This window comes from Micropterus dolomieu, linkage group LG10 (genome assembly GCF_021292245.1).
Source record: "Micropterus dolomieu isolate WLL.071019.BEF.003 ecotype Adirondacks linkage group LG10, ASM2129224v1, whole genome shotgun sequence".
In the NCBI taxonomy this organism is placed as follows: domain Eukaryota; kingdom Metazoa; phylum Chordata; class Actinopteri; order Centrarchiformes; family Centrarchidae; genus Micropterus; species Micropterus dolomieu.
Window position 1 is genome coordinate 14,554,672 of NC_060159.1, and position 20,080 is coordinate 14,574,751.

General features: G+C 39.6%; 2 protein-coding genes across 4 annotated transcripts in view; one reads left to right on the top strand and one right to left on the bottom strand.

The window, feature by feature from the left end:
* Positions 1 to 9,617, bottom strand: part of snx9b (sorting nexin 9b) — an 18,503-nt gene extending 8,886 nt beyond the window's left edge. Inside the window, exons 1-7 of one of the 3 annotated variants that reach the window (XM_046060826.1) lie at positions 9,493 to 9,617; positions 9,285 to 9,389; positions 7,494 to 7,580; positions 5,139 to 5,213; positions 3,971 to 4,102; positions 3,319 to 3,396; positions 2,102 to 2,261 (exon numbers count right to left, since the gene is read on the bottom strand). In XM_046060826.1, coding sequence (XP_045916782.1) covers positions 2,102 to 2,261; positions 3,319 to 3,396; positions 3,971 to 4,102; positions 5,139 to 5,213; positions 7,494 to 7,580; positions 9,285 to 9,296 — 544 coding nt within the window. In that variant the 5' untranslated portion in view covers positions 9,297 to 9,389; positions 9,493 to 9,617. Of the gene's footprint in view, positions 1 to 2,101; positions 2,262 to 3,318; positions 3,397 to 3,970; positions 4,103 to 5,138; positions 5,214 to 7,493; positions 7,581 to 9,284 lie in introns of all 3 variants that reach the window. The other 2 variants (XM_046060825.1, XM_046060827.1) reach the window with 2 other exon arrangements.
* Positions 9,166 to 18,005, top strand: moxd1l (monooxygenase, DBH-like 1, like). The gene is made up of 14 exons (XM_046060828.1): positions 9,166 to 9,232; positions 11,598 to 11,821; positions 11,967 to 12,113; positions 13,142 to 13,294; positions 13,452 to 13,535; positions 13,862 to 14,017; positions 14,132 to 14,234; positions 14,693 to 14,859; positions 14,966 to 15,054; positions 15,291 to 15,387; positions 16,438 to 16,497; positions 16,793 to 16,911; positions 17,068 to 17,155; positions 17,716 to 18,005. The coding sequence occupies exons 2-14, from the start codon at positions 11,624 to 11,626 to the stop codon at positions 17,872 to 17,874; spliced, it is 1,620 nt and encodes a 539-aa protein (XP_045916784.1). The 5' UTR covers positions 9,166 to 9,232; positions 11,598 to 11,623; the 3' UTR covers positions 17,875 to 18,005.
* Positions 18,006 to 20,080: the final 2,075 nt, after the last annotated feature.

A 20,080-nucleotide genomic window follows, 5' to 3' on the forward strand; every position in this document is an offset into this window, starting at 1 on the left:
GAAAATCTTTGGAGGGAGCTTAAAATTCGAGTTGCCAGGCGACAACCTCGGAACCTGAATGATTTGGAGGCTGTCTGCAGGGAGGAGTGGGCCAACATCCCTGCCGAAATGTGCACAAACCTTGTCACCAACTATAAAAACCGTTTGAAATCTGTGCTGGCCAATAATGGCTTTTCTACAAAATATTAACATGCTGTTTGTCCAGGGGGTCAAATACTTGTTTTTCCTCATCAGATGGTTATCAATTTTTATAAATTCATATGATGTGATTTTCTGGAATTTTCTTTGGGATTCTGTCTTTCACTGTTAGAATGTACATATGATTAAAATTGTAGATTGTTGCATTCTTTGTAAGTGGGCAAACCTGCAAAATCAGCAAGGGGTCAAATACTTTTTTCCCCCACTGTATAAAGGGCTCATTCTAAGGTTACAAAACACAACGATTCTTAGTTTCAGGTGATTATACACCAACATATATGGAATATTATATTCCATTACTGCCAATATTCCCCTACATCTTATGCACTGGTCCTCTAATGACATGCATCGCTATTAAGTGTGTAAACATAAACACGAATGAGTAGCAAATATTGCACTTTGCCCTTGTTGTGATGTATTAATTGTGTGTGCTAACACAAATAAATAGCAAATTTAAGGAATCTCTATTTCCATCCATTTTCTAAACAGCCATGCACAAATTATATAATTTATCTATCTGTTTGGCTTACCAGCCTCACAAAATTGAAACCCCATTTTCCTACAGTTCCTACAAAAGTTTCTGTCTTTTGTAGGGCAGACACGCTGTGAACCGCAACTTAAAACTCCACACATTGTGATTAATACATCATCAGATGTCAGTCACTACCGGCACGTTCCAACATCACAGTAAAGTTAATACAGTGTTAATATCAAGACACAAACTGAATGTCTCACCCACATGCTTTTAAAAATATAAATCATTTTCTTAAACTTTTTGCTGGAAATGTCAACGTGCACGGGATACCTGTGTTATCGATAAGGTAAGGATACGGGTAGATGTCTTTGGCAAAAGAGAAACAAAGGAAATGTCTGTTAATTCTTCTCCTGCCATCTTTTCCCCACAGCTCTCTTTATACAATAACAACTGGAGAATTTAAAAAACAGGTCAAGTAATTTGTCCTTCTGAGTCATGTGTGAGGCTAACTTTTCCATAGTCTGGCAAGAACAGAATCATGACTTGATTGTCCTGTCCACATACTGGAGCATCGTTGTGGAGGTACTGGCCAGCGGCAGACGAGTGGACAGAACCACATCTGAGAGCTCAAATCACTCCAACTTTGTAAAGACCTGCTTTAAATAGTATTTGGAAGTAATAAATACTGCATCAAACTACCTGGAGTTTGAGATTAGAAGGTTTACTGTATATTCTCAAGGCATTTCACTTAGTATCAGGTTAAGTTGAAGGACAGTAAAACAGATACCTACCTTAAGAATAAAGAATATTATTTCTTATGTTGTTTTATGATGCAAACCCCATCTGGTACACCAAGAAAGTTGATTTTTAGAATTATTTTCCAGGACTACTTGACCTATATTCCACTCTGCTAAACATAAAATCATGTTTCTTCAAGATTAAAATTAAGGGTGAAAGGCAAGACATTTTAAAATCATCTATGTCCTAGGACCAAGACACTTATCATAGTTGAAGATAATCTTACTCTTCTCAAACATTCAAGATATTTTCCAATTTTCACCCAAACAGACACCTTTTACCACATGTCTGGACAACTGGATTATAGTTTAAAAACAAACAACAAAGATTTATATAGGGTGTACTAAACCACAGAATCTTTTGAGGTGTAGAAACCTCTATTACAATAATCCCCCAAAAAGCATCCCAACAGACAGCTGATTCACATCAGACAAGGACACGATTCACAAACCACATAATCTAACTGTGTTGCAGTGTAGGCACACTAATAGCTAAAAATACTAACTTTACAATGACATAAATACTGTGCAGTCTTCATTTACTAATTTAAATCATCTTGAGGTTTATATATGTACTAACACATATGTTTCCAGCATCAACCATGGTTGCCAAATTCAAAACTGCTCTTACCTGGGCCCTGGTAAGCCTGAGGGTGGCCATGTGATACGGAGCCCCAGGGGTCAGCAGCACTCTTCTCAGTCTGGGTGCCCTCTGGATTGGACGCCCAGTTGTTGGAGCCCCCTGAGGGGTCTGCGTTCCACACAGACCAGGGATCATTGCCGTTACTAGCCTTGAAGAGACAGAGAGAGGAAATGTGAGTGAAAGAAGTAGAGAAATGACTGATCAAGTATAGAGAGGGAGAGAAGAGAGAGAACACAGAGTACAGTCTAGTTTGGAGTTTGTTTAATGAGAAGCTGATCGAAGTCTTCAAACAACATGCTTTTTCAAACACATGACGCAGACCTGGCCTCCAACAGGGAATCTGCGAAGGTAACCAGCTTGACTGTGACACCGTAGTTTGTAAATGCCGCTTACCACATGCAGTAACTTCAAATACCAAAATATGACACAATACTGCATATTTGAAAAACGACACATGCTTACTATGATGAATGTGCACACACACACAACCATTCTCAAGTCCATACTCCACACGCACCAGCCCACAAACTTCAGAACTTATAAGCTAAAAACGCAACTGCATGCCATGCTTGCAAGGCAGACATGCTGTGTACACTACTATGAAACGTGTGGGCAGAGGCATGCTATAGACGTGTATGTTTGCGTACTGGAAATTAACCAGTTGTTTCACAATTATTTTTATAAAATGCTGCAATGACTTTGACACCAGGAACACAGCAGTGAGGAACACTCAGCGCTTTTCAGATGTAGCAGCACCTTTACTGTACACAAAGTAAATAAATAGATGACATTTTATTCACACATTTTCACAGTCAGTCTAAATGGCCTTGGAAAATCATTGAAGATTCTTGATGAGTTAATGTTTTTGTTCTGGTCTGATGATTCGTAAGTGTGACAATTACTCAATTAAAGAGGAGATACAAAGATCAATGAGTATGATCTTTAAGCTTTAAAGTTTCACTTTGGTGCTGATTCATACAACTAAAAGAGAGTGTGGTAGTTGACTGGTGACATGTGTATGTGTGCGGTGAAGTGCGAGTCGAACGGAGAGTGTGAGATCATGCTGCAGACAGTCAGAGTAGGAGGGGGAATTTGCCTGAGCAGACCAATCAGAGAGGAACGGGGCTTGGGGCAGAGAATGGGTAACAGTGGAGGGCTAGGTGTCATGCCACTGGCCTCATCCACCCCCCCCAGGTGGCGGTTACCTCATCAGGGGACGAAAGGTAGGGGGAAACTGGGGTGTCTGGGGTGTCCGGCTGGGGACTTATGCCCCCAGCATCCACCTTGAGGGGGGAAAAGAAGGTGACATCATCACACAGCGCCAGCAGTGAAGGTTTACACTCAGCTGGGGATGGGTTAAAGTGATGCTGGACACAGATGTGCTTGTGTGTGTGTGTGTGAGAGAGAAGAGAGAGAGTGAGTGCATCAGGGATGATGGCTGACACATTTCCTGCCTTGACTTAACAACTTACTGCACCCAAATTTCTACTGATCCAGCAGTGCGCTCATACTCATGGAACTTCCTGTCTGCTAACGACAAAAGATTTCACTGAAGTCGTTTCCTCTTGGTTCTATTTTACTAGAGCTAAAACCTGTGTCAGTTATAAATGACATGACCACAGTAGATATCTTCCACAGCAGCTGCTCTCACTTCTGCATCTCAAGGGTTCTCACACACACACACACACTGCACGAACGTCAGTAAAGCTCCATCATCGCTCACTTCTGCTTTCTCTTCCACATCACCCCATCACACATACTTTGGAGAGGGAGAATGGGAACATGGCAGGTGCACTGGGCAAGGTATTTTCACTTACTTAAATATACCCACATACCTTCAGTAGGTGAGTGCATTACCTGGTTTTGTGCAGGTACTGACGGGGGAGCGTAGGCATCAAAGATGGACAGGTCCGGAGGTGCAACATTTCCTACACTTGGAGTAAGTGCAGTGGTTCCTGCTCCCGGGAATGATGGAAAAGGGTTACCGAACTATAAATGAAAAGATTAAAGACAGAGGGAGAGACAGAAAACCGTCCCATTAGGAGAACAAATCCAGATACTCCAGTGTGATTTAATGACTTTTAAAGGTACATTCTTCTGTAGTAATGTGATCGTCTTTCTTTGGTATTCCCTGGCTTCGCAAACTGGGTTTTCAACTTTCTCAGTCAAGTGTGACAGCACTGGCTAAGGATATTTAAATTTACACATTTAAATCTGCTCTACTGCTTGTCAATATGAAGATACCACACTTAAATTATTCTGGGTATGTTTGTAGTTCAACATCCATTTGGTTTTGTAGATTTCTTTTACCAGTGTAGGGTGCACTGAAATAGAAAGTACTTTCTTGGGAAACAGGCTGTGTCCTGATGTTTTTCATTAGATATTACATAAACAAGTGCAATTGCCATCAGTGGGTTTTTATGACTTAGTGTGAAAAAGCTAGGAAAAAAGGAGGTAACTTAAGGTCAGACAAACACACAAATCCACATGAGCTTGTTTGCTAAGTAAAGTAGCCTCTCTCGTACACACAGACACTACATTGTTGGATGTGTTGTTTAGAGTGAGGCTGAACTGTTAAACAGACTCCACAGACTTTACTTTTAACCAAACTCTCTGTCTCTTCTTAAATGTCTTCAGAGTGAATCATATCCTCATGATGAAGTCAGAGTCACTGGATCAAGCTGGACACCCACACCCGACACACACAGACACACACAAACACCCTAATCAGCAAAACCCTGAAGGAGGCACATCCTGTTGTGATTTTACTTTCAAGCAAGAGACAGCACCACAGTCTGCAGTCAATGCAGAAACATATCCATGTCTATGACGACAAATATCTAACTGATAGAGGCACTGAGCTGTTGAAAAGTTAAATATTTGGTATATAGTTGGTTCACACTGTGCATCTTGACCTTAAAGCATGATAGCAGACAGCTTTATATCTTAATTTCCAGGAGGGTAACCTATTTTAAATACCGTGTCAGATGTGAGAGGTCATGCACTAAGTGACTGTCTAGCTTACCTCAATGTAGTCTTCAGGCACCAGTCCAACATCCCCTCTAGAGTTCTGTGCTTCAATCCAGCCGCCTCCAATATTCTGAAATAGAGTGGGACCCAAAACAACATGTCAGCATAGCAAATGACCTGGACTGGCTCGGGCCAGCAGAGTAGGTGTCTGCGTCACATACAAAAAAAAAAACATGTTACTGGGGGGGGGGAATCTGACAATGTGTTTCAATGCACTGCAGTAACCAAATTCCACTAAAACCCACATTTACACACAGCTGGTCTTTAGTCAGATATCTCCTACAGTATTTTCAAATGATGCTGGATACTTGGTGAGAAGTCACACTAAAGCCTTATTTCCACTGGATGGTTTGTATTAGTTAGTTTGGTACCAGGTACATTTCTCAATTTCATTTTCCACTGCATAGTATGGGATTCTGCTGATTATCATAGCGGCGTCTCATGAAAGTGCAGCGACATCACCTTGCAGTCACTATTGATTTTAACGATGTCCTGTGTTGTGCATGTGACAATTCTCTCTGACCAATCAGTGGTCTGCAGTAGAGCCCGACTGGTATGGGATTTTTAAGACTGATACTAATTTTGATATTTGGGGATTTTAAAATCTATTATATCTGCCTATATTCTTTTTTCCCCCCTCTTCTTTTCAGAAAAACACAATTATCCCTAACATTTGTTACGTGCGGTTATGAGACCTCAACGAAATAACATGACATAATGCAGTTTAAAAATAAACTTTCTTTAATTGTTATAAATAGTTGAACAAACGTACAGTTGATTGCTGTGTTTTGTGTTGGATTTGTGGTTTTCCAAGCATGTGCGTTGCCAAAAGGGGGTTGCAGAGTGCCCTCTGGTGGATAAACAATATAACGACAACACTCATAACATGACTAATGCCGCATTCAGACCAACCTCGAATTTTCGCCTGGCGACGCTTTCCTCGCGTGAGTACATTCGCTGCAAGTGTTCACACACAATGCGAGAAGGCGATTTTAACGCGATAATGTAAATATACACAACTCGCCTTTACTACAACTGTATGAACCCAAAGTAAACATTTTGCTGTGATTAAATAGCAATAAACGGATTAAACTGATGCCGAAATAACTACAGCATGATGCAGATTTGTTAACCATATCAATTCGTGCTTTGTCAGGTCTGTCAGCAAGACAGCAGGACAACAACTTCTAAAATGTTTGTTTTCTGAATGGAGTTTGGATCGATCAGGGCTATGCAATGCTAACTTGGTCACAGTAAAGTACAATGATAGCTGGAATAAAGTTACAGACACGTTTTCTGAACTCACCAGGTAGTTCAACCTCTGTGCTTTCTTTTCACCCAGCAATGTCCAGTTTAGTCCGGTTTTTATATAAATATGAAGTCTTGTCCTACAGAGCTAACGACGCTAACAACAAGACTGCTGAGAAGCTCCAGTGAAGCTCACCGGCCCGAACGCTCGCTTCGCTTTTGGTCTGAAAGCACCAAATGCGTATTCCCTCTGTCATCTCAGCTCACTTGGAACCTCGACAGAGGAACCAGGAACCACGTACTGCGCACAACATTTGCCAGTGGAAAACCAATAAAGATGAGATCCAAAAAAGTTGAATTGAGTTGAGCCATGCCCTACCATGCAACGGAAATTAGGCATTGTTTGAAAGGACACACTACCGGTAACGATGTTCCCTTTGATCCTATTGCTCTGCTGCTATAGCAATACTTACATGCACATGCAATGACGTGCACTTCTGCAGAAACCCTGCAGGGTTCACCAGAAAAAATTAGCTGTGTTACTATAACCGTGTTTCTCTTAATTCACTATGGCAAGTAAGGAAACCCGGTGTCCCATTTACACGTCCTTTAAGAAATTAGGTTAAAGTAAAAGCTGATAACAACCAGGTTGCCAGAGTATCTGTAAACACAGTGAATGCTCCCAGGACAAATTCCCCTGTCAGTTTATTTAGTAGAGTCTGTTCCTTATACAGTAGGCTTTGATTAGAAAACTATGTAGGTCTGCACACAGTGAGTGACCTTTGAACTGTTGGCGAAGTGCTGTAATGACATCATGTTTTTAGACAACCTGAGATCATGTGAGTTGGGCCTTTACACAACTGTTGCTTTTCAACAGCATTGTAACAGAAGAGTCACAGACATTTAAATTTTAGGGTACAACACACAAAGCTATAATAGTTAATAAAACTAGACTTTTAGGCAGAAAATACCATCACTGAAGAAGAAAATGATTTAAAGAAAACTGAAATTTCATAGTACAAGCTGACAATTTATGAATTAAATCAAACTTTCTAGGACCTAGGGACAGAAGGAAGGTAGAGGAGTGCTAGTATAGATGTACCTGATTGGTGATAGTGACTGTCTCGCCTTCTTTCACCGTCAACTCGTTGTTTCCAGGCTCAGCAGTGAAGTCATATAAAACTTGTGCCTGAAGATAATCAAGAAAAAGCACACAAGGCTTTTATGACAGGCTTTAAGACAGCTCATGAGCATAAACACACATGTGTATGTGTGCATGCACACACATATATTAGCAAAGCACCCAGCATTTTAAATCTTATGGAGTAAAGTTAGGGCACTGTGAAACAGGCTAAACTAGTTCTTCTGGCAATATTGTGTGGACTCTGTGAAACTATGCACCAGTATCAACTAAAAACAAGGGCAGAACCATCACGTTACCCGGTTCAGGGTAATACAGGAGCCTGCAGTTCTTCTTATACTGACCCACATCTGCTAATCTTCCCTTCCCCCTTTGGCCCCTGGAGACGCACACAAACAAAAACAAACACATCTAATAAAGAGTGTGAAAACTAATCTAAATATGACTTCTCTTTTCACAGCTGACTACCCAGCCTACCCACTCATTTATTTTCATACGTTTGACTATCCAAATTCACTCGGATTGCTAGTTCTTATCCAAACTAAAAAGTCAGCATGCCATGTGTTATCAAAACATTATCTAATTCACAGTGCCTGATTAACTAACTTTTTCATTAACCAATGACGTGGAATGCAAGGCTATTTGCTCTTCCTTGAGCAGAGATCTATTTTGGTGCTGGCCTGCCACCTCCCTGGAGGCGAGCAAGCTGGATGATGAGACAAAGAGTTATGAATGTTTCTGGCCACAGCCTCAGCTCTGCTGGCTCAGTTACTAATGGTATGTAGTGAAAGCTCGTTGTTCCCGCTTTGGGGTCTGCTTGGGATCTGGAGTCCCCATCCAATCAAATCTGTGTTTTTCTTATTACTTTACTTGGATGATTGACCGTTGACACTTCACTGCTCACTTTAAATCTGACACATGCACCGATGAGCATGATTTTGTGACATCCCAACTAGTTTGGATGCCAATCCTGGTCCAATATACAACTTAAACAATGGTGATGTTTTCAGTGACAGTTTCTGAAATCAACAACATCTACCTAATCATCCATTCTGTATTTTTATCCATTTCTGATTATGACAAGAGGTGAGAATTAATACTTTATTTTTTGTGGAAAAAACATATCAGACTCCCCCCCCCCCCGCCCCGCCCCACACACACACACACACAAATACAAAGCCTTAGACCAACTCACCTATTTTCTTATAATTATAATAATACTCAAACTGTTCATACTAACAGTAGCTCAAATGACTGTGTTAATAATACTTAAACCAACTGTATTAAAGTTGATCACGCACTGTAATCGCTCTCGAAGATTAACAATAACTCTCACTTATACACACTGTACAAAGAATGAACAAAAAGCCAAACACACGCCAAAGACTACATTTCCCAGCATTCCGCGGAGGTAGCAATGACCCGCACTGGAAAGGTAGTAAAATGTCACAAGACACTTTCTTAATGAGAAACATTTTCCATGTAACAGCAAAAACATTCGTATCACATTTACCGCATGCAGACGTGTTATAGGCGTCCATTACACGCTTCCAAACTAGAGTACTAAAATGTTTGTGACTCTTAATATGAAGCTCGTCGAGTGTAGATCTAATGCGAGCCACTCTGCCTGTGCTCCTACAAGTCCTTAGCCCGCATTTTTCGTACAAGAAAAAAACAACTGTCAGGGGAAACTGGAGCAGGTAATACACACGCGTTTTAGTTAAAACAGCCTGGGAAAGTTGCCAGACTTACCTTTAGCGCCATTGTGGAAGCATTGATCAATCATTACAAAAGCAGGCCCTGCAGTTTTCAGGTTTTACAATCCTCAGCTGGACATTTCCCCCTGCTGCTTTTCAACTAAAAGCGAAGAAAACACGGTGATTCCTCCCGGTGGAGAGCCGCCGTACCACAGACTTTAACACATTACTAAAAACAGCGTGATACTTAAAAACTCAGAAACCTGCATAAAGCACGGTAGTAGAAGACTGGTTCGGTGCGACTGTAAGTTTGAACCGCGCAGAGAGCTGCTGACAGCACGGAGGGAGTGACCTGCACCGCGGAGAGAAACCGGAAAGGTAGTCTAGGGACGATACGGAACAGCGGCCCTCCAAGACGTCACTATTTAAATTACAATTAAAATGAAAGTGGAAATCGTCTCACTTAAAGTAAAATGTAAGGAACAACTACAACGCAAATAACATCAGGCAAACCAAAAAATGGCAAAATGTTAGAATCACAAAAATAAAACTTAGCTAATAATCTTAACAGGAAAAAAAACTTTTACAGTTATTTATTAACCAGTGAAGAATTATTATTATTATTATTATTATTATTATTATTATTAAATTAGTAATAGCATCAGTCAAACTGTTATTAGGCCTATGTCTATTAAAACAATAGCCGCCATCCAAATGTGTCCTTAAAAAAATCCTAATAAGTTTTTGAACATGTGAAAATCGTCGTTTAAGTCGTTTTTATTGGTTATTAAGTCCTATGCCATTTTCCCGAAATACATAAACTTTGTTCAGAGGTCCTAACGACATTAGGCGAGTTGATTTTATTCTTTTCTTCCCAAGCAGTAGTCAAGATCCGGTGTGTTATTCTAACCTCAAGGCAGCTACTGTAGTGTGTTTACTGACAGCGTAGTTGACGGCCCACGTAACGGCTGAATGGGAGCGACCCTGGACTTATGTCCTATGCTGAAGTCAGCCTCTGCTGGGCTCAATGTGCTATTGCATTACAAAGAAAGGTCTATCATTGATGTCTGTGGTCTGGATCGGACACATACACACACATCTACCCTGCAGGTTTTTATCCTTAAAGACAAAACATCAGAAATAATTTGACTAAAAAACTAGAAAGCTTGTTAAATTTTTAGCCTTGTAGGTGCAAAAACTGTTAAAAGTGTTTAAAATGTTAGATGTTTAAATCTGAGATATTGGCAGGATGAAGTTGAATCTCTTAAACCAGTCGAGGTGTCAGGTCTGGCTTGATGTAGAGACCACCTCTTTACAGCCGTTTTAATATTTTCCTCCTCTACAGATACACACCTACATGCGTACTCTGGGCTTGCTTTGCTGTGCTGTATTACTAGTATTGAATTTACACTAAAGAGTGAAAGTTATCCATCCTGACTTCATGTGTTTTGATTTACTCTCAGGGATGAGGGCCATCCTATATATCCTGCCCTGTCCATAATATCATATTCTTTAAGTTCAATTGCTAAAAGCTCTGCATTTTCAGTAAGCACTGAAAGCACTTTAACTGTCATTTGAGGTGTAAACGATGAAAGCAATTAAAATTTTATGTTGCATCGACAGAGATAGCTCCCTGTAAATATTGTGTGTCCGTTGATGTGTAGTGGCTGAGGGCAGTTGAGATTTCTGTTAAAGCTGAAGTGCCAGAGCAAGTTGAAGTGTGTGATGTGTAAATAGTAATAATAATAATAAAGATTGACAGTAATTATGAGAATATGAGTGTTCATCTCATCAAAATGAGAGGTACGCCTTTGATTCCTGCTCCCTCCTCGTCACCTCCTCATATATCAAACAGCTGAGGCCAGCAGTGGTCTCACTTGTCTGTCAATGGGAAAGAACCGGTGGAACAGGTTGAAATCAATGTGGGAGTAGCTGAGAGGGAATACAGTTTACTGCAAGTAGGTGAAGCCCACCTGACCACAGCTCATTGAGAGAGACTGATATGATTGTGTAGTTACATGAAAAGACTTGAGTGGGAGCCTGAATCTGCAGAGCACTGAGAATAAGCTTTGAAAAATTATTAATTTGAAAGTATGGCACAATTTAGCACAAAAATAAGTAAAATCCAGCTGTTTGTCGATCCACAAGGGCAAATACCAAATGACTAAGCACTTTTTGCCTGTATCACTTGAGTTCATCTAGCAACACAGGTGTAGGAGGAGGAGGAGAAGGAGGAGAAGGAGGGCGGGAGGGTTGGAGGGTACTTAGAAACACTACAGACGGTGAGCTCAGTTTGCAGACCTTCAACTTCACAGAGACATCATGCGCTCTCTGCTTCCTTTCCTCTACCTGTTCTTGTTCGGGACAGAAAGAGCAAGGGCATCGGACCATACCATGCCCTTCATGGAGTATCTGGACCAGGACCGTTTGGTCTGCCTGATGTGGGGCTTTGATAACCTGGAAGGGAACATTACATTCGAACTGGTAGTTAACACAACAGGCTGGGTGGGCTTTGGCCTCAGTTCGAAAGGAGACATGGATGGGGCAGATATTGTCATGGGAGGATTTGGACCCAGTGGAAGCTACTTCAAAGTAAGCTTATTACCAGATCTCTTTAAATATTGCAGCAAAAATGTCTTGAGTTTAATTGTTCTGTGTTTCAACAGCCAATATAGCACAATGTCAGGCCGATATCAGGCTTTCTGCTGTCTGAAAGTTTTGTCTTTCTGTCCATTAGGATTATTACGCCACAGGAGACACCATGCCTTTGGTGGACAAGCAGCAGAGCTACACTCTCCTCTCCCTGACAGAAAGTGAAGGTCAAACCATTGTAAAATTTGCAAGGTCCATTCAGTCATGTGATGACCAAGACTTCCAAATCACTGTAAGACGTTACAGATAGAATCTTGCAACTTTTTTACCATATGTTCTGTGTGTGTTTAGATGCAAAACTGATGAACATCTGCAGCAGTATTATGTAAAATATCAACCTCACTTGAATTCAAATGTGTTTTTTAAAAAGTGCAGCAGGATTTTCCATCAATACAAAAATGTACTTTTTTTTGAGTTTTCAGTGATTTATCCTTTATTTGGTTTTCAAAGTCTTTTATTTCTTCCAGTCAAGTTTAATTGCTTGGAATTTTCACAGAATAAGTGATGAGATTGGAAATGTCCTCACTATATAGAGTCAGAAACATGCCAGACTGGTTGAAACTTTATACAGGAAAAATAACTTTTCCTGTATAAAGTTTCAACCAGTAAACAAACAGTATTAAACTAATGAACCATGTTTTGTAAGAATGGTGGAATATTACTCCCTCAAGTAAGCCGCCGTTTCTGATAACGTGCGAATAGGCCAACATCCCTAATGTACCCATTACACCTCTTTCCAAGTTTTTTTGTTGTTGTTTTTCAGAGAAAGACCTCTAACCTGAATCAAAAGCTTTTAGTACTTTAGTCTTTTGTATTGATGATCTTCTTCGCTATGGAAAGCTCAAGTTTCTGCTCTTATCCATGTAAATTCTGTTATATGAGTTCTTTTGTTAGGTTCTCCTGAATGTTCCTTTGCCGAACATTCAGTTGGGTGTTTTCGTACATGAAGACAAAGGCAACAACACAAAGAGGCAGAAAAGAATTTGTTTAGCATTGAACACCTGAAATGCTATACATTGTTTGGTAATAAAACCTGGCTGTACACATTGACATTTGTGGTTGCGGACCTTTAAAGTGTCTCTGTTTATCGCTTGAAATTAAAAAATAACTAGTTTTGTAAGGTAAATAAATACTTGGTTGGTTCGTTTGGGAACACAGGAACATGACATATACCTTTCCCCCCAATAAAAGCCCACTCATATAGTCACTGGTATTGTATCATATTTGTTGACTCAAACTGCCATCTCTTTTATACTATAGGCTGAACCCATTAAACTGATCTATGCCTATGGACTAACAGATGTGATCAGTTACCATGGGGCTCGTAGAGGCACCAAGGAAGTCAACCTGCTGAACTATATGCCCAGAACGACCTTAACCGAAGTCAGCTATCTCAGAGCCAGAGTGGACAATGTAAGAATATTTGAAAACACCTCAACACATTTCTTACGGGCGAGCTGGAATACATTGCAGTTCTTGTGGGGATGAATAGATGGATGACAATTTAAAAATATAAACTATTACACAAGTTGTAGCTATTTTGTTTACCTTTATCTTAATTTATTTACAGATCACTATCCCTCCCAATAATACCTACTACCACTGCAAGGTCATGAAGTTTCCAACCTTAAATACTAAACATCATATATATCAGGTAATCATTCTTTCTTAAAATTACCGTCAACACTGTTCAGCCACCTTTTACCAAATTAGCAATGTAATGCTATTCTTTACATGAGGTGTTTGATTTACACACCACTGTCAGCTTTCGAGTGAATTGATCTGACAAAAGTAGTTACAATAGGGTTATATGTAGGGGTAAGGGTTATTTATTAATTCCTAACTGTGTAAGAGTAGGCATGATCTAATACAAAAGTAGTCCTACACTTAAAAAGTGAACTATCATCATGATTTTCTTATTTATTTCTACCTTAAATCACTATTCTTTAATTCTTCTGTAACAAATCTCTTCTTACTCAGGTTGATCCGGTGATTGAGCACCATGACATCGTTCATCACATCCTGCTGTACCGCTGCCCCTCTGATGTGATGGAACCGTACGACAAGCCGTGCTACATGGGCGACATCGGAGATTCGTGCTTTGGGGTGGTGGCTACGTGGGCAGTGGGAGGAGGGGTGAGGGAGAGTCAAGTGTCCATTTTCATTTTGTTGCGTGTCTTAATTGGCATATCACCATATCAGTGTTGTCCTGTTGCAAGCTGATCCACCGTTTTTTCTCTGAACCCTCAGGTATATGAGCTCCCAGAAAATGCCGGTATTCCTATAGGAGGTGAGGACAGTGATGTATTCTACAGGCTGGAAATTCACTACAACAATCCAAACAGCGAAGCAGGTAAAAAAATGTAGATCCCTTCATACTGTACCATTTGAGCCGTCAAGCACTTTATTATTTCACTTGCATAAAGTTGGGGGACTCACAATGTGGTGGTGATGGTGCAGTGGATAAGACACATGCCTTTGGTGTGAGAGACCAGGGCTCACCTCACTGTAACACATCCACCAATGTGCACCTGACCAACACACCTAACCCCTAGTTGCTCCAGCAGCGTGTGACCTCTGACATACTTTGCAATTATAAGTGGCTTTGGATAAAAGCATCAGCTCAGTGAGTAAATGTAAATGTGATGTATTTCCCGTGATCAGTACGTGTTGATAATAACACACGGTATACACAGTGTTACATACCGTATAAACAGTACTGGAGCACAATGTCTTCTTTTCTTTATTCTGTAGTCTCTTCATCACATGGGCAAGATACAACATTTTAAACTTCCTTCCTTTTCTGAATAGGTAGGACAGACAGCTCAGGACTGAGACTGTACTATACAGCTCAACTCCGGCAGCATGATGTGGGCATCCTGTCCACGGGTTTGCTGACACATTTGCAGTACAACATCCCTCCAAAAGCCTCTGAATTCCACTCCTACGGCGTTTGTAATACCTCTGTCTTTTCTCAGGTCTGTAGTGGTTCATCAAAAGTGCAACAGTTGTTGTTAGATTAGTTACGAGGTCTTTTTTTTGTCTGTGACTGTGTTCCTGACAGTCTTTACTCTTCACCCCTAGTTTGTGAATCCTGTGCCCGACCTTCAAGTGTTCGCTGTGCTTTTGCACACTCACTTGGCTGGGAGGAAAGTCAGAGTTGGCCACTACAGGTAAGAAAGACAGATTAAGGATTTGCTTTGTCAGTCACTGTTTAAAAGAATAAAAAGAAATAAAAGAGATTTATTTATTTGGATTGTTTATGTAAATACACAGTGGCAACAATATATTTAAAATAATGTGTTTAGAGCATTGTGTTTTGGAATAAAATGAAAATATAGTGACATTATTCTATTGTTTTCTTGTAAACATAGTATTATTCTTATTTCATATTTCTTGGTCTCTGTAGAAATGGAAGGCAGATAGGCTTCTTGGGTGTGGATGAAAACTACAACTTTGAGATGCAGCAGATGATTAATTTGGGAAACATCAAGACCATCAAGCCGGTAAGTCTCCATTGCCTCCATATGTCATGCCCACATGTAGGCAGTTTCTAAGTAAGTTAGTAGTTGTTCTGTCCCTTAAAAACTGCACTGCTCAAAAAAGGGAACACTTAATCATCACAGCACAACATCAAGTCAGTTAAACTTAACTTTAAGAAGCAAAAGCAATTGTGAATCAGTGTCACCTGTTTTGGTGCAAATGAAAGTAACAACAGGTGCACTGGAGAGGCCAAAGCAAGACAACCTCCAAAAAGGGAAAGGCTGCAGTTGGTGGCCACAGACAATTGCTCTCTCCTTGTCCTTCCCGAGTGATTGTGTTTTTGAGTTTTGCTGGAGTCCTTGTCACTACTGGTAGCATGAGGCGGTACCTGCAGCCCATTCAGGATGCACAGGGAGTCCACCTCCTCCAGGATGGCACATCCATACATGCAGTTGCAAGGTTTGCTGTGTCTCCCAGCACAGTCTTAAGAGCATGGAGGAGTCACCATGGAGATGGGCCATTACACGAGGAGAGCTGGACAGGGCTGTCGGAGAGCATCAACCTAGCAGCAGGACTAGTATTTGCTCCTTTGTGAGAGGAGGAACAGGAGGAGCACTGCCAGAGCCCTACAAAGGGACCTCCAGCAGGCTACTGGTGTGTATGTTTCTGACCCAACTGTCAGAAACAGACTCCATGAGGGTGGCATGAGGGCCCGACATCCTCTAGTGGGATCTGTGCTTACAGCCCATAGTGCATAACTACACGTGGGGACCATGCACACTACTGAGTCACATTATGAGTTGCCGTGATGAAAGTCACACAAGTTGGATCAGCCTGTGATTTCAAGTTTGGTATTTTGATTTTGGATTGATTTCTGAATCCAGCCCTCAATCGGTTGGTGATTTTGGTTTCCATTGACTGTTGTTACGTCATAATGTTCTCAACAAATTGTACAATGTACAGTAAAGATTTTGAACTTTGGACCATTTTGTTCATTGAGATCTAACGTGTGATTTAAGTGTATATAATAACTCTATAATTTGCGATGCCACATTACTTCTTTCCCATTACAGGGTGATGAGATTGCAGTGGAGTGCACCTACAGTACTACCAATCGCACCAAAGTCACTATGGTGGGTAAATACAGTATGACCTAATGTCATTACACATATAATGTGCTTTAAATTAAATCAGTGCTATCCAAGAATATTTACAAATTCATTTATCTGACATGGTCAAACTGTGTGGAATTTTAACTATTTGCCTAATGGAGGTGTTTGGTTCAATACAATGAAATGTTCAAACATTATTATAAGACTCCTTAAGAGTATACAACACATAATGCTAGAGTGCCTGATTATATCATTCCCATGGCATCATACATTCTCTTGTGTGGTAATGCCTGCCATGTTTCACATTTTCCTCCAGATGGGGTTAGCAACTACTGATGAAATGTGCCTGGCCTTCCTATTCTACTACCCTGCAATCAAGATCACCACATGTGTTAGCTACCCAGATACGAAATCATCGATGAACACAAGCTACCAGTAAGTCCCGATGCAGTCCTTCACATATTTCTGCTGAGGCTGAATCTAGCTCCCTACCAGTGCTGGTTTACAAACTACAGACATATCTTATATTTTTTAAATATAGATTTATCTTGATATGCCCTTCTGAAGAGGTTCTCTACTCATTTCTGACAGGATGACAACTTCCAACAAGGATGGAATTGCTGAGTATGAGAGTTTGTTAAAGACCCTACCACAGCATCAGATAATCATGGATGACTTTGTAAGTAACAATCTGAATTAATTGATTGTCTTTTCTACTCCCAGTCTAATCAAGAAATTCACATTTTGTAAAATAGTTTTAGATTTTTAGGACTGTAGAGTCCTCTGTCTGTCATGGTTTCCAACCGAGTTCCTCAAACAGTTATTCTCCTAAAAGTATCCACTATTATTTTATCATTAATAGATTATAAATATTTCTGTCAACACTTACAGCTTAAGGCATACTTTGGTTCAACTATTTGACTTAAATAAATAACCTCAATTACAGATCCATGCAATGCCATTATTAACAAATTTTAAATATGAAAATTTTAAATTGTCTGATACTGGGCATTGTTCATATGTTGTTGGGGTCATTTAAAGTCCCCTCAACCCTTCTTCTTGTTCCAATTTCATCTCTTCTGTTTCTTTGTGTGTTTGTAAGCATTTGTATTTTTCATCATTATGTGGCATTTAATGTGAAGTCCCTGACAACAAAGCAGGCTCTTCTGTGTTTGTTTGATGCTTGTTTTCTGCAGTATCATAAAAAATATATATTTGATCATCCTTTCTTTTTCACAGAACAACATCTCATCTTACAGAAATGGAAAGATCAGGGAGATGATGAAGACACCGACTGTCACTTGTCAGAATACCAATGCGTCAAGCAGACTCTGTACTTCCTGGGTTGTGAACCTACCAGAAATCACACTTTTGATACTCTGGATGGCAATAATATGACGTGGCTCTAAACGCAACAGATCTAAACCTTCCGGGCTTAATTGATAAAATCTCTATCTCTATTAAAATTTCTATTAATTGTTAATCACAGATCAGGTGGCATATTATTTGGCAACAGTATTGATTATCACACTGAGATATATATTACTGACTTTCTTAAAACTCTGATTTGTAAAAGCACAAAGTGCTTTTGCTATATGTGCCTTGAGACAAATTAGTTATCTAAACACAGTAAGATAGTTTAATTTACCATATGTGATTAAATGTATACATTTATGCCTATAGCACTATACCTTGAAACTAAAGTTGTAGTTATTATGTACACCTGACATATATACAGTTTGTGTGTGTGTGTGTGTGTGTATAAATATGATTATGTATTAGAATATATAGCACTTATCTTTGTTTGTGTATTGTGTTAATTACATGGAATGTAAGACTAATTGCTGATTTTATATTTATATGAGTTATTTAAAAGAGTATATATAATAATATATAACAATATAAAAATATATATATAATAACATATATATTAAATGGTATATATATATATGGTGTGTGTATATATATATATACTGTATATATATATATATATATATATATATATATATGTTATCACAATCTAATGAAAGTAGAAAGAAGTCATAGTGGCAGGTAGTTTCGCAGGCTAACAGCACCACAGTTACTGCCAGATCCGTACAAATTAAAGAGTTTAATTAAAAAAATAGGAGTACCATGCTTGGCATAAAAATAAATGAAATGGCAGATACAGTTGCTAAAGAGGCCACAAAAAGAGATTACATTGATGAGACAGTTAGCTTCAGTATAACAGAAATCAAGAGCATTATTAAACAGAGAATGAAGGAAAGGTGGCAAAAGCAATGGGAGGGAGAGAGGAAAGGACAGTGGTTTTACAGAGTTCAGAGGAAAGTGGGCGAAATGAGATGTGCAGGAAGGAACAGGAGAGATGAGACAATCATATCAAGATTTAGATTTGGACACACTGGACTAAACTGTACATTATTCAAAATAGCCAAACATAACTCAGGCAGTTGTGACTACTGCGGGCCAGAAAAATCAGTAGAGTAGGCCTACGTTATGTTACACTGTCCAAAATATAAAGAAGACAGAAGGCAGATTCAAAACCTCAGAATGATACAAGTAGGAATCAAACACTTTGATTAAAATGAACTCAAAACATGAGGGCTATCGAATTATATGTCATTATCGAGTAACCAAAAATGATTAAGAGGATCTGAGTTTTTAAAAAATAATGTAAACTGCTCATTCTAATGCACACTCCACACAGTTGAAGGCGGTAATGCACCAATTCGTTGTTTGCCAACAGCCAATAAAATTCATAAAGAAGAAAAAGTTTCACAGGCTCCCCTGAATACTGTAGTTTTAAGATCATTTAACCAGATTTGGGAAACAGGCAAAATACCAATAGCATGGAAACAATCAATCATAGTACCAATAGTAAAACCTGGGAAAGATCCATCAGACCCCTCAAGTTATAGACCAATAGCACTCACATCACATTTGGGGAAAACCATGGAACATATGATAACAGACAGATTAACATTCTTTCTAGAAAGCAGAGATCTGTACTCACCATACCAAAGTGGGTTTCGAAAAGGGAGAAATACAATGGACTCTATTTTATGTTTGGAATCTGAAATCAAAAAAGCTCAGACAAATGGGGAGATTGTGGTAGCTGTCTTTTTTGATATTGAAAAAGCATACGATATGTTATGGAAGGAAGGGTTACTTATCAAATTAAATAAATTAGGTATAGGTGGTAGACTGTACAACTGGGTGTAGGACTTTTTATTTGGCAGGGCAATAGAGGTCAGGGTGGGCACAGAGTATTCAAGACTCTATAAAGTTGAAAATGGTACTCCACAAGGCAGTGTGTGTAGTCCAGTACTATTTAACATCATGATCAATGATATTTTTGAAAAAGTGGAAAGAAGTATTGGGAAGTCCTTGTATGCAGACGATGGAGCCCTATGGGTAAGAGGACGGAATTTGAAATTTATTCAGAAAAAATTACAGGCAGCAATTGTGGAGGTGGAACAGTGGGCAAATAACTGGGGTTTTAAGGTGTTGGGTGCAAAGACACAAGTGATATGTTTTTCCAGGAGACATAAAGAAGTGTCCTTAAAATTATATGATCAAACCCTCGAACAAGTAAAAGTTATCA